A 15,100-nucleotide genomic window follows, 5' to 3' on the forward strand; every position below is an offset into this window, starting at 1 on the left:
CCAACTGTGAAGCACGGGGGTGGCAGCATCATGTTGTGGGGGTGCTTTGCTGCAGGAGGGACTGGTGCACTTCACAAAATAGATGGCATCATGAGGTACGAAAATTATGTGGATACATTGAAGCAACATCTCAAGACATCAGTCAGGAAGTTAAAAGTTGGTCGCAAATGGGTCTTCCAAATGGACAATGACCCCAAGCATACTTCCAAAGTTGTGGCAAAATGGCTTAAAACTTCTTAAGGCTAGGGGTTCCGCTAGCGACATCCTCTGAAAAGGCAGAGTGCGAAATTCCAAAATATTTTTTTGAAATATTTAACTTTCATACATTCACAAGTGCAATACACCAAATTAAAGCTTAACTTCTTGTTAATCTACCCATCGTGTCCGATTTCAAAAAGGCTTTACAGCAAAAGCACACCATATGATTATGTTAGGTCAGAGCCTAGTCACAAAAAACATACAGCCATTTTCCAGCCAAAGAGAGGAGTCACAAAAAGCAGAAATAGAGATAAAATGAATCACTAACCTTTGATGATCTTCATCAGATGACACTCATAGGACTTCATGTTATACAATACATGTATGTTTTGTTCGATAAAGTTCATATTTATATCCAAAAATCTCAGTTTACATTGACGCGTTATGTTCAGTAATGTTGTGCCTCGAAAACATCCGGCGAATTTGCAGAGAGCCACATCAATTTACAGAAATACTCATCATAAACTTTGATAAAAGATACAAGTGTTATGCACAGACTTAAAGGTATACTTCTCCTTAATGTAACCGCTGTGTCAGATTTCAAAAAAGCTTTACGGAAAAAGCACACCATGCAATAATCTGAGTACAGCACTCAGACACAAAAACAAGCCATACAGATACCCGCCATGTCGTGCAGTCAGTAAAAATCAGAAATAGCGTTATAAATATTCACTTACCTTTGATGATCTTCATCAGAATGCACTCCCAGGAATCCCAGTTCCACAATAAATGTTTGTTTTGTTCGATAAAGTCCATAATTTATGTCCAAATACCTCATTTTTGTTAGCGCGTTTAGTTCACCAATCAAAATTCACAAAGCGCGGGCAAATCTAGGCGAAAGTTCAGACAAAAAGTTATATTACAGTTCGTAGAAACATGTCAAACGATGTATAGAATCAATCTTTAGGATGTTTTTATCATAAATCTTCAATAATGTTTCAACCGGACAATTCCTTTGTCTTTAGAAATCAAAAGGAACGCAGCTCGCTCTCACGGCAGCGCACATGATTTAGCTCATGGCCTTCTGCCAGACCTCTTAGTCAAACAGCTCTTATTCGCTCCCCCTTCACAGTAGAAGCCTGAAATAAGGTTCTAAAGACTGTTGACATCTAGTGGAAGCCTTAGGAAGTGCAACATGACCCCATGTCCACTGTATCTTGGATAGGCAACGAGTTGAAACACTACAAACCTCAGATTTCCCACTTCCTGGTTGGATTTTTTCTCAGGTATTTGCCTGCCATATGAGTTATGTTATACTCAAAGACATCATTCAAACAGTTTTAGAAACTTCAGTGTTTTCTATCCAAATCTACCAATTATATGCATATTCTAGCTTTTAGGAAAGAGTAGCAGGCAGTTTACTCTGGGCACCTTTTTATCCAAGCTACTCAATACTGCCCCCCTGTCCCAAAGAAGTTAAATCCATTTATCCATCCATTTATTAAATGTAGAGATTTGAGTCTGTATGTTGGCAGCAGTCACTCTGTGTTAGTGATGGCTGTTTAAGGTGACTTGCAGTGGGACAAGATTAATACGGCATTCAAACTGTATAGTTTTTTTGTGCAGTTATTATTATTTCGGTGCTTGAAATGTACTGAAATATTTCAGACAGTGGCTTCATATTAACAGTGTGAGCTAAAGGATTTCACATATTTCATACCAATAGAGGCCATAGTGTTTTTATAGTTCACTTTTACTTGAACAGTGACAGTGCACCTCAATGCACCTATAGATTCTCTACCTATGTGGGGGATTACCTTTTTGATATTGTCTGATGTATTTTGATATCAGTCTATGTAAATCAACAGCATGTTGATGTGAATTTCTATACAAATAAATCAATAAGGAAAAATAATTAAATACATTATATTTACTTTTTTGATATTGATATTAATTTATTATTGATAACCTTATTTACTTACTGATTGTTATGCTTTCTGTCGTTTATGTTATTTTAATACTACTACTACTGTACGTGTAGTCCTAATCTTACATTCTTACTCACTAGCTTCACTGTATCTTTAGCTTACATGTTTTTTTAAATGTAAACTTACTCATCACCCACAGCCATTTGAAATATGTCTCTGTGACCTAGTTCACTAATTGATAACATAAGTTGCTTATTAACTACAGCAATTAGACGTTGTGATCATGTGATGTTTGTAGCCAAGTGTATGACTAATGATGCATTCATTCATTATACTACATGCAGCACTTAGTATGTCATGTATGAATGGAATGCATTATAAGTGTTTAACTCAATATGTTTAGAGTATAATAAGTCTTTGCATTGGTTAGTTACCATACAGTATACAAATCGGAAGCTTATCAGAGTAGATTCTGATTCAGATTTACAGAAGAATTAAAAGGAAGGGAAAATATTCAGTGTTTTTCCAACGAGAACTCATTGAGAAACTCACACAGTCTGCAATGGCCCAAAGGTGTTTAGTCATTGAAAACAGCAGTTATATATTTATCACTATGACAGAGAAAATCCCTGCATGTATTGGTCATTCAGTATATGTCTCTGCATTTCGCCATTAACTTATGTCTGTTTTGAAGTTTGGGAGTTATCTGACAAACATAGAAACAAGACAATTAATGTGTATGGTGTCTCTCTGCAGATGAGTTATTGAAAGGATAGAAGTAGGCTACTGTGGCACTGACAGCAGCCATTATGAATTAGCCCTGTCAACAATGTGCACATTGGCCTTCTCTGCAGCTGTTGTGATGACACTTACCACAAAGATGAAACCTAGCTGAGCAAATAATGCACATCATCAGCGCATCCCAGAGAAAATATAGCATCAGTTACAGAGACATAGCAAACAGTGCACTGCTTTATCCAATTATTCACTGAAGACCATCAATCTTGTACACATCCATTCTAGAAAAGGGGGTTAGTCTAGAGAAACATGGTGTTTCCTATAAGAGCTGCAATGGAAAACCACAATGAAAAAACATTTGTCTTTTCAATCGGTTTTCATCATAATTTGACATGGTGAAAGGACACAAAGAGGCATAACCCAAGGACATAAAGATGTAACTTTGACTTGTAAGACCCTTTTAGCTCCATCTTTCTTTATTCCTGATATGAACAGCAAGTCTCATTATACACTTTTATTGGTCCATTTTCAGTGTGACACGAACAGTTACTGACATTCTTCTCGATTGTTGTCTAGTCTTTGCTCAGAAATCAAGGGCAGGGGAGGGCAGATGCCCTGCTTCTGGGGGTTGAAATGGGGGGCAGAAGGAGGAGGAGAGGGAAGAGAGGGGGGGGGGGGGGGGCAGCTGGTGCCAGAACTGATGTGTGCAACACCTCTGCCTGCCTAGGAGGTGAAGGGGGAAGGGGGCTACAGTAGGTAGAGTACAGTAGTAACAGAAGAAGAGAAGGAAAGTTAAACATGCCAGCATAATAGCAGAATTAGGGTTGTAATATACAGTTTTGTTGTTTCTCCTGATTGCTGTTCTGTACTCTGTTTATTGACTACAATTGTAAGACATGAAGGTGACTCACAGATCCATGACTCAAACTGAAATCAAATCAACTGAGTCAGAGATATTTTTTACAAACGTTGTTTCTTGTTGAATATCACATTATCGTAGAGGTACATTGCAAGGCAACTGTTACACATGTAACCCTGCATGGTGTAACGTTTACTTTTATCACAAACAGACATAATGAAGCAAATGGAACATGACTATTAGAAAATGTCTAGGAGCCCTTAGTTGACCCACAGTACTAACCAAATCTCAAGCTTAGAAAACAAACATGAATTGAAAGTGTATCAAATGATTCCATTGAAATGAGCTGTAGAGTCAGGAGCACTGAGTGTTATTGAAGGTGTGTGGCCCGTACTAGGGCTCTGTGTTTTAATCGCCTCACATGACCTGGATCTTAACCTTTATTTTAAGCATTTTCCACAAATGAGAATTACACCAAAAATGAAAGCAATTGTCTCAGGATGGCCATGGAGGATGGTGCTGGACCTTCTGAAATAAAAAGAAAGGGGAAAAGTTCAATGGAAAAGCTTTAAATAAAGGTTAAAATCCATGTCATGTGACATGATCAACCAAAACACAGGGCCTTTCAGCCACACAAGGGGCCATACATTTGAGTCATTTAGCAAACACTCTTATCCAGAGTGATTTACAAGAGCAATTAGGGTTAAGTGTCTTGCTCAAGGGCACATCATAGAGGTGGAATGGCCAAGAGGCTGCAGAACGGAGTGCTCGGGTTGGGGTGTAGGGTTTGAGCATAGCCTGAAGATAGGGAGGGGCAGTTCCTCTAGCTGCTCCGTAGGCAAGCAGCATGGGATGCAAACTTCGACAGGAAGCCAGTTGACTGTGCGGAGGAGCAGGGTGAAATGGGAGAACTTGGGAACGTTGAACACTACGTTCTGGATAAGTTGCAGGGGTTTGATGGCATAAGCAGGGAGCCTAGCCAACAGAGAGTTGCAGTAGTCTAGACGGGAGATGACAAGAACCTGGATTAGAACCTGCGCCACATCCTGTGTGAGGAAGGGTCATACACTACGGATGTTATACACATACAGTACCAGTCAAAAGTTTGGACACACCTCCTCATTCCAAGGTTTTTCTTTATTTTTAGTAAGACATCACAACTATGAAATAACACATATGGAATCATGTAGTAACCAAAACTGTTTTAAACTAATCAAAATATATTTTATATTTGAGATTCTTCAAAGTAGCCACTCTTTGCCTTGATGACAGCTTTGCAAACTCTTGGCATTCTCTCAAGCAGCTTCATAAGGTAGTCACCTGGAATGCATTTCAATTAACAGGTGTGCCTTGTTAAAAGTTAATTTGTGGAATTTCTTTCCTTCTTAACTCGTTTGATCCAATCAGTTGTGTTGTGACAAGGCAGGGGTGGTATACAGAAGATAGCCCTATTTGGTAAAATACCAAGTCCATATTATGGCAAGAACAGCTCAAATAAGCAAAGAAAAACGACAGTCCATAACTTTAACCTTTCAGTGATACCCATCCCGGATCCGGGAGCATCCTCATCAAAAAAGCTGACTAGCATAGCCTAGCCTAGCCTAACGGGACAGGGATATCATATAATATAATTTTCATGAAATCACAAGTCCAATACAGCAAATGAAAGATAAACATCTTGTGAATCCAGCCATCATTTCCGATTTTTAAAATGTTTTACAGCGAAAACACAATATGTATTTATATTAGCTAACCACAATAGCCAAAGACTCAACCGCATATTTTCACCATGTTTCTACCGCATAGGTAGCTATCACAAAACCGACCAAATAGAGATATAATTAGTCACTAACCAAGAAACAACTTCATCAGATGACAGTCTTATAACATGTTATACAATACATTTATGTTTTGTTCGAAAAATGTGCATATTTGAGGTATAAATCATAGTTTTACATTGCAGCTACCATCACAAATAGCACCGAAGCAGCCAGAATAATTACAGAGAGCAACGTGAAATACCTAAATACTCATCATAAAACATTTATGAAAAATACATGGTGTACAGCAAATGAAGGATAAACATCTTGTGAATCCAGCCAATATTTCCGATTTTTTAAGTGTTTTACAGCGAAAACACAATATAGAATTATATTAGCTTACCACAATAGCCAAACACACAAATGCATTTATTCACCGCAAAAGGTAGCTATCGCAAAAACCAGCAAAAGATATAAAATTAATCACTAACCTTGAACAACTTCATCAGATGACAGTCTTATAACATCAGGTTATACAATACACTTATGTTTTGTTCGAAAATGTGCATATTTAGAGCTGCAAACCGTGGTTATACATTGTGAATATGTAGCAACATTTCCCCAGAATGTCCGGAGCTATTTTGGACACTCACCTAATCTGACCAAAGAACTCATCATAAACTTTACATAAAAATACTTGTTGTATGGCAAATGAAAGATACACTGGTTCTTAATGCAACCGCCATGTTAGATTTTTAAAAATAACTTTACCATAACAAACAGCTTGCGTTATTGCGAGACAGCGCTCGCCAAAACAGCGGATAATAGGAATCAACATTTTCCACAGAAATACGAAATAACATCATAAATTGTTCTTACTTTTGCTGAGCTTCCATCAGAATCTTGTACAAGGAGTCCTTGGTCCAGAATAAATCGTTGTTTGGTTTTAGAATGTCCTTTTCTTCTGTCGAATTCGCGCCACAATGCTAGCCAATGTTGAAAACGTTCCCATTTTCTCTCGACGCAAAGAACGGAAAACTCCAAAAGTCCCAATAAACGTTGAATAATCTGATAAAACTCGGTTGAAAAAACCTACTTTACGATGTTATTATCACATGTATCAAATAAAATCAGAGCCGGAGATATTCGGCGTGTAAACCGAACGCTTATCAGAAGACAATATCGAGGTGCTTCGCGCGCCTTGGTAGACAAAGGAAATTCCTGACCTGCCACTCCAAAAGCTCTTGTTCGACCTCAGATCAAGCTAGACACCCCATTCCACCTTCCACTGCCTGTTGACATCTAGTGGAAGGCGTATGAAGTGCATGTATATCGATAAATATAAGCCAGTTGAATAGGCAGGCCCTGAAACAGAGCCCCATTTTCAGAATTTTCACTTCCTGTCTGGAAGTTTGCTGCCAAATGAGTTCTGTTTTACTCACAGATATAATTCAAACAGTTTTAGAAACCTGAGAGTGTTTTCTATCCAATAGTAATAATAATATGCATATTGTATGATCTAGAATAGAGTACGAGGCCGTTTAAATTGGGCACGATTTTTTCCAAAGTGAAAATAGCGCCCCCCTATTGACAAGAAGTTTTAAGACATGAAGGTCAGTCAGTCCGGACAATTTCAAGAACTTTGAAAGTTTCTTCAGTTGCAGTCGCAAAAACCATCAAGCGCTATGATGAAACTGGCTCTCATGAGGACCACCACAGGAAAGGAAGACCCAGAGTTACCTCTGCTGCAGAGGATAAATTCATTAAAGTTACCAGCCTCAGAAATTCCAGCCCAAATAAATGCTTCACTGAGTTCAAGTAAAAGACACATCTCAACATCACCTGTTCAGAGGAGACTATGTGAATCAGGCCTTCATGTTCGATTTGCTGCAAAGAAACCACTACTGAAGGACACCAATAAGAAGAACAGACTTGCTTGGGCCAAGAAACACGAGCAATGGACATTAGACCGGTGGAAATCTGTCCTTTGGTCTGATGAGTCCAAATTTGAGATTTTTGGTTCCAACCACCGTGTCTTTGTGAGACGCAGAGTAGGTGAACGGATGATCTCTGCATGTGTGGTTCCCACCGTGAAACATGGAGGAGAAGGTGCGGGGATGCTTTGCTGGTGACACTGTCAGTGATTTATTTAGAATTCAAGGCACACTTAACCAGCATGGCTACCACAGCATTCTGCAGCAATATGCCATTCCATCTGGTTTGCGCTTAGTGGGACTATCATTTGTTTTTCAATAGGACAATGACCCAAAACACACCTCCATGCGGTTTAAGGGCTATTTGACCAAGAAGGAGGGTGATGGTGCTGCATCAGATGACCTGACCACAATAACCGACCTCAACCCAATTGAGATGGTTTGGGATGAGTTGGACCGCAGAGTGAAGGAAAAGCAGCCAACAGTGCTCAGCATATATGGGAACTCCTTCAAGACTGTTGGAAAAGCCTTCCACATGAAGCTGGTTGAGAGAATGCCAAGAGTGTGCAAAGCTGCCATCAAGGCAAATGGTGGCAACTTTGAAGAATCTAAAATCTAAAATATATTTTGATTTGTTTTACACTTGTTTTGGTTACTACATGATTCCATATGTGTTATTTCATAGTTTTGATGTCTTCCCTATTATTCTACAATCTAGAAAATAGTAAAAATAAAGAAAAACCCTTCAATGAGTAGGTGTGTCCAAACTTTTGACTGGTACTGTACAGTTTACAACACACACAGACCCGGTCTGGCCAAGGTTTTTACCCATCTGGTGCAGTCTACATCATGAAGCAAAACAAATGGGCTGACTGTGGACTACAGGAAACGGAGGGCCGAGCACACCCCCGTCCACACCGACAGGGCTATAGTGGAGTGGGTCGAGAGCGTCAAGTTCCGCGGTGTCCACATCACTAAGGAATTATTGTGATCCACACACACCAACACAGTCATGACGAAGGCACGACAACGCCTCTTCCCCCTCAGGAGGCTGAAAATATTTGACATGGGGCCTCAGATCCTCAAAAAATTCTATACAGCTGCACCATTGAGAGCATCTTGACTGGCTGCATCACTGCTTAGTATGGCAACTGCTTGGCATCCAACCACAAGGGACTAGAAAGGGTAATGCGTACAGTCTAGTACATCACTGGGGCCTAGCTCCATTCTATCCACCAGGACCTCTATTCCAGGCAGTGTCAGTGGAAGGCCCTAAAAGTTGTCAAAGACTCCAGCCACCCAAGTCATAGACTGTTCTCTCTGCTACCGCACAGCAAGCAGTACCGTTGCACCAAGTCTGGAACCAACAGAATCCTGAACAGCTTCTACCCCCAAGCCATAAGACTGCTAAATAGTTTGTCTGGGTAACTATTGGTTAACTATTTAACTATCTGCATTGAACCTTTTTGCACTAACTATTTTGACCCATCACACGCTGTTGCTACTGTTTATTATCTATCCTGTTTCCTAGTCACTTTATCCCTACCTATATGTACATATCTACCTCAATTACCTCGGGTTCACACACCCACCCACGCACGCACACACACAGGGATACCCCTTTCACTAATCCAATATTTGCCATGATAAATATGAGTTTTGTCATTTGATGGTGGCCAATTATCCACAAATCACCCATTTTCAATACACCGCTAATTATGATTGAAATAATAATGTGGTCTAGCACATGGTGACCAGATAAACTGCAATCGATTTGGCAAATTAGTCAGAAGTCTGTCAATATCATCACTAGATATAGCAGAACGTGTATTATTCATTCTGTGGTATATAGCACGTCATGCTGCTGCAAGGGACATTGCATACCCTATAGCGTATCTTATCTCCTTCTTTCATTAATTATAGGTGCGGTTGCGATTTTTATGCGTTTTCTGGGTTTTTAACTAATTATTAACTTGTGCTCTAGCCCGTGACGGGTGGGGAATGGAATCCGCTGCGAGGGAGCTCAAGCGTCCAGGTACACCTCAGAAAATGCGCAGCTCCTCAGACGTGCTTGTGTTGCACGATGCCCCACATAGCGCTGACTAAAGGTGAACGGAGAGCCGTGTTCAATGCTTATTCTTTTAAGATCTTCAGCCGACCAACACCGGGAGACCTGCTTGATGCAAATCTGCTCCGGACACTGCTGTGTCTGCTGAAATGCTCGAATTAACCGGAGTGGATCTGCCTAGCATATTGATACGGTTCAGCTACTGCATGCATCCCGGCGCGGTCTTCTTGCGCCATCATCGACACCTCGGGTGAAACGCGAATAGCCTACCCATTTTATTTCAAAGTCACCGACATTTCTACGAAATAGCGTGGTTTTTGTGCAAATACAGTTTTGATGTTGGTAAAAAGACGCGCATGCGTTGGTCTTGGAATAATTGGACAGCCTGTGACTTAAGTAGGTAGCATTCCTTAAATCCTCGCTCAAAGTCATCTCTCTGATCAAAGTTAGTGATGTGCACTGCTTTGGACCGCGGACGCTGGGGGATTTTTTGTCTTTTCCTCATGGTCGCCATGGTCTGCGGCGCTCAAAGGTGAGATCCAACGGATGTGATGTCTTGTTTCTGCCTGTCTTGCCTGTCCCTTTGCAGTTTTTTATTAAGATTCTGAATCAATACCATATCTGTTTCCTTTAGCGCCAACGAGCCTAGCAACATGTCATTTGTGAAAGCGACCGTCGACAAACTGCTGAAGGGGTATGACATTCGTCTGAGGCCTGATTTTGGAGGTAAATACCTTTTTGGTGGTGAAGTCTACCCAATGTTGGCTAATAACTAATAACAAGTCGCATACAGATTCATTTATCGCGCGAGCGAGCTGTCTGATTAAAAAGCCACTGATACCTGTTTTACATGCGATTTAAAGGTGCCCCTGTGGACGTTGGCATGAGCATAGATATCGCCAGTATCGACATGGTTTCGGAAGTCAACATGGTAAGTAGCCTACAAAATGTTTTTTTAAGGGAGATGTGCCTCGTGCAACACATGTTAGTGTGAGAACACAGAACACGTGATTACGGCTTGGGTAATCTTCTGCATATTTGCGTGTTTCAATACCACTGTCCTCTAGATGTAGTGATAAATCCTCGTATTCTTGTCTTTGCCCTTGTTTGGTTACTAGTATAACGTTTTTCCGTTGACCAAAATGGTTCACTGCATTTCAGCACCAAGGAGAGCTACCGCAATGTGTGAAATCCAATCCATATGCAGAAACTTCCCTGTGGTGTCAGAAACACTAAAGTCAGAAAATTAATGGGGGGGGGCGTTGGTGATGCACATGGATTTACAAGCGCGTACCTTACAGAATTGTGAGGTGTTAAAAATAACCATTACGAGCTATGAAACAGGGTGAATTGACGAGGAGGAGACTAAAAAAATTGTGCTTGTTTGCTGCTTTGGCCTCAATGCAGTAATTACATAATGTTGTCAGTGACTCAACAAGGAGGCCCAGAAAAGCCAAATTGTGACGATGAATGTGGGCACTTAGTGTGTGCATATGAGTATTGGCAAGATGCCAGTGATTGATACAAATTAATTTATGCTTGGATCAACTTGCCTTAAAAAATAATAACAGCAGGCATGACTGTAAAGTCTGTGCGTGTGTGGCAAGGGAGACATTTTTTTCCTACTCAGCTTCCAAGCAAACACTTGGTGTTTATGGAATGTCGGGTAGTTCAATGTTTTCATGATGCTACAGAAAACTGCAGTCTTTACAGTCGTATTGCTCAGGGAGCTTTGGCATTCCCATTTTGGTTGTAGAACCGTGGTCTGCAGAGATGCATTGCCAGTCAAAAGTTTGGACACACCTACTCATTGAAGGGTTTTCTTTATTTTTTACTATTTTTTAGATTGTAGAATAATAGCGAAGACATCAAAACTATGAAATAACTCATATGGAATCATGTAGTAACCAAAATAGTGTTAAACAAATCTAAATATATTTTATATTTGAGATTCTTCAAAGTAGCCACCATTTGCCTTGATGACAGCTTTGCACACTCTTGGTATTCTCTCAACCAGCTTCATGAGGAATGCTTTTCCAAACCATCTCAATTAGGTTGGCATACTGGTTATGTACTGGCCATGCAGATTAAGTTTTTTAAATCACAAGTTAACACATACTGTAAATCTTGTCACGAGATAGCGTTACTGTTACTCTGAATAGGACGTACAGTGCATTCGTAAAGTATTCAGACTCCTTGAACCTTTTCCACATTTTGTTACATTACAGCCTTATTCTAATATATATATCTTTTTTTTAATTACCTCATCAATCTAACCACGATACCCCATAATGATAAAGCAAAACAGTTTTTTTGAAAATTTAGCAAATGTATATAAAAAAAGCTATAATAATACGTTATTACATAAGTCTTTAGACCCGTTGCTATGACACTCAAAATTGAGCTCAGGTGCACCCGGTTTCCTTGATCATCCTTGAGATGTTTCTACAACTTGATTGGAGTCCACCTGTTGTAAATTCAATTGATCGGACATGATTTGAAAAGGCACACACCTGTCTATATAATGTCCCACAGTTGACAGTGCATGTCAGAGCAAAAACCAAGCCATGAGGTCGAAGGAAATGTCGATTGTGTCGAGGCACAGATCTGGGAAGGGGTACCAAACAAATTCTGCAGCATTGAAACTCCCCAAGAACACAGTAGCCTCCATCATTCTTAAATGGAAGAAGTTTGGAACCACCAAGACTCTTCCTAGCGCTGGCCACCCGGCCAAACTGAGGAATCGGGGGAAAAGGGCCTTGGTCAGAGAGGTGACCAAGAACCCGATGGTCACTCTGACAGAGCTCCAGAGTTCCTCTGTAGAGATGGGAGAACCTTCCAGAAGGACAACCATCTCTGCAGCCCTCCATCAATCAGTTCCTTTATGGTAGTGTGGCCAGACGGAAGCCACTCCTCAGTAAAAGGCACATGACAGCCCGCTTGGAGTTTGCCAAAAGGCACCTAAAGGACACTCAGACCATGAAAACAAGATTCTCTGGTCTGATGAAACCAAGATTGAACTCTTTGGCCTGAATGCCAAGCACCACGTCTGGAGGAACCCAGGCACAGCTCATCACCTGGGCAATGCCATCCCCACGGTGAAGTGCGGTGGCAGCATCATGCTGTGGGGATGTTTTTCAGCGGCAGGGACTGGAAGACTAGTCAGGATTGAGGGAAAGATGAACGGCGCAAATTACAGAGAGATCCTTGATGAAAACCTGCTCCAGAGCGCTCAGGACATCAGACTGGGGCGATGGTTCACCTTCCAACAGGACAACAACCCTAAGCACACAGCCAAGGCAACGCCTGGGACATGCTTAACACCCCGGCCATCCTACAATCTAAACTGGATGCCCTCAATCTCACACAAATTATCAATGAACCTACCAGGTACAACTCCAAATCCGTAAACACGGGCCGACATAGATGTCATCCTAACTAACTCGCCCTCCAAATACACCTTTGCTGTTTTCAATCAAGATCTCAGCGATCACTGCCTCATTGCCTGCATCTGTAATGGGTCTGCGACCAAATGACCACCCCTCATCACTGTCAAATGCTCCCTAAAACACTTCTGCAAACAGGCCTTTCTAATTGACCTGGCCGGGGTATCCTGGAATGACATTTACCTCATCCCGTCAGTAGATGATGCCTGGCTATTCTTTAAAAGTGCCTTCCTCACCATCTTAAATAAGCATGCCCCATTCAAAAAAAATTGAACTAGGAATAGATATAGTCCTTGGTTCACTCCAGACCTGTCTGCCCTTGACCAGCACAAAAACATCCTGTGGCGTTCTGCATTAGCATCGAATAGCCCTGTGATATGCAACCTTTCAGGGAAGTTAGGAACAAATATACACAGGCAGTTAGGAAAGCTAAGGCTAGCTTTTTCAAACAGAAATTTGCATCCTGTAGTACTAACTCTTAAACGTTCTGGGTCACTGTAAAGTCCATGGAGAATAAGAGCACCTCCTCCCAGCTGCCCACTGCTCTGAGGCTAGAAAACACTGTCACCACCGATAAAACCACTATAATTGAGAATTTCAATAAGCATTTCTCTACGGCTGGCTATGCTTTCCACCTGGCTACCCCTACCCCGGCCAACTGCCCCCACCATTTCTCCTTCACCAAAATCCAGATAGCTGATGTTCTGAAAGAGCTGCAAAATCTGGACCCTCTCTTTCTAAAATGATCTGCCTAAATTGTTGCAACCCCTATTACTAGCCTGTTCAACCTCTCTTTCGTATCGTCTGACATTCCCAAAGATTGGAAAGCTGCCGCGGTCATCCCCCTCTTCAAAGGGGGTGACACTCTAGACCAGGGGTGGGCAAACTTTTTGACTCGCGGGCCACAATGGGTTCTAAAATTTGACAGAGGGGCCGGGCCAGGAGCATTTGGAGGGAGTGTTTGGGCCGGATATACTAAAGCATTAAATGTAGTGTGTGCAAACCTCATAGCACAGTAAGAACACTACAACCCAATTTATTAACTGTCTTTCAAATGTGAAAAATAGCCCTTATCAGTTAATAAATTTGTCTCAAGGAATATGCAAGATATGGCATTTACATACTATTTCGCAGATAACGGGATGAGGAAATGTAAATAGATTAAAATAACATACGCACTGTGATTTATCAAGATTGCGTCTGTTTTTAATAAGTTTCAATCGAAGGTGCAAAGTTAAAGAAATCAACATTTATTGAAAAATGGAATCACTTTCAACATTCAAAACATATTATTACACAACGAAATACTCAAGCTCAATAATATCTACTTGTGTTAAACTCCGCAAAATCATGGATGGATTGTCCTGACCGCGCGCTCTACAAACTCGCCACGGACGCCCTCGCCTTCACGCGCAAACAGTACACGTGTATCGTTGCCAAGCACAGACATAGGCTGTATTAAATATCCTACCTGCAGCTGAAAATTTAAATTTAAATTAAGAGCGATGTGCGGCGTGTTAATAAAGCTACTGTACAGCTACTGAAAAAAGCTACTGAAAAAAGTTCTGTTGACTCTGTAAATTAGCTGCCAACCTCTGAGCAGTAGCCGCCCGTTCTTGTGTTGACTGCTTGCTAGCATAGTTTGCATGCTTCGTGGCAAAGTGACGGCTGATATTGTACTCTTTGAAAACCGCAACAGCTTCTTGGCATATCAGACATACAGCCGTTGATCGGACTTCAGTGAAGAAGTATTTTGTTGTCCACTCCTTATTAAACACTCGGCATTCGCTGTCCACTTTCCTTCTCTTTGGTCCGCTCATTTTCACAGAAGGGCTTAATGGTGACGTGAAACGAAGTGAAAATTAAAGTGAAATAAAGAGAAATACGCGCCACTCCAACAACGGTCAATGTGTTTTGAGTGCGCCATCTATTGGGGAAACGTGGGCATTGCAGGGAAAGGGGAAAAAAAGGAGGTTTTTACTATAATTTGGACAAGTTCGGCGGGCCGGATTAAAAAGCCTAACGGGCCGTATGTGGCCCGCGGGCCGTAGTTTGCCCATGTCTGCTCTAGACCCAAACTGCTACAAACCTATATATATCCTACCCTGTCTTTCTAAGGTCTTCGAAAGCCAAGTTAACAAACAGATTACCGACCATTTCGAATCCCAC

At 41.2% G+C, this 15,100-nt stretch overlaps 1 protein-coding gene across 2 annotated transcripts in view; it reads left to right on the forward strand.

The window, feature by feature from the left end:
- Positions 1-9,271: 9,271 nt before the first annotated feature.
- Positions 9,272-15,100, forward strand: part of gabrb1 (gamma-aminobutyric acid type A receptor subunit beta1) — a 67,329-nt gene continuing 61,500 nt past the window's right edge. The window contains exons 1-3 of one of the 2 annotated variants that reach the window (XM_071382639.1): positions 9,272-10,017; positions 10,120-10,211; positions 10,349-10,416. In XM_071382639.1, the coding sequence (XP_071238740.1) occupies positions 9,938-10,017; positions 10,120-10,211; positions 10,349-10,416 (240 nt within the window). In that variant the 5' untranslated portion in view covers positions 9,272-9,937. The remainder of the gene's footprint in view (positions 10,018-10,119; positions 10,212-10,348; positions 10,417-15,100) is intronic. The other variant, XM_071382638.1, reaches the window with a different exon arrangement.

This window comes from Salvelinus alpinus, chromosome 34, assembly GCF_045679555.1.
Source record: "Salvelinus alpinus chromosome 34, SLU_Salpinus.1, whole genome shotgun sequence".
Classification (NCBI taxonomy): Eukaryota; Metazoa; Chordata; class Actinopteri; order Salmoniformes; family Salmonidae; genus Salvelinus; species Salvelinus alpinus.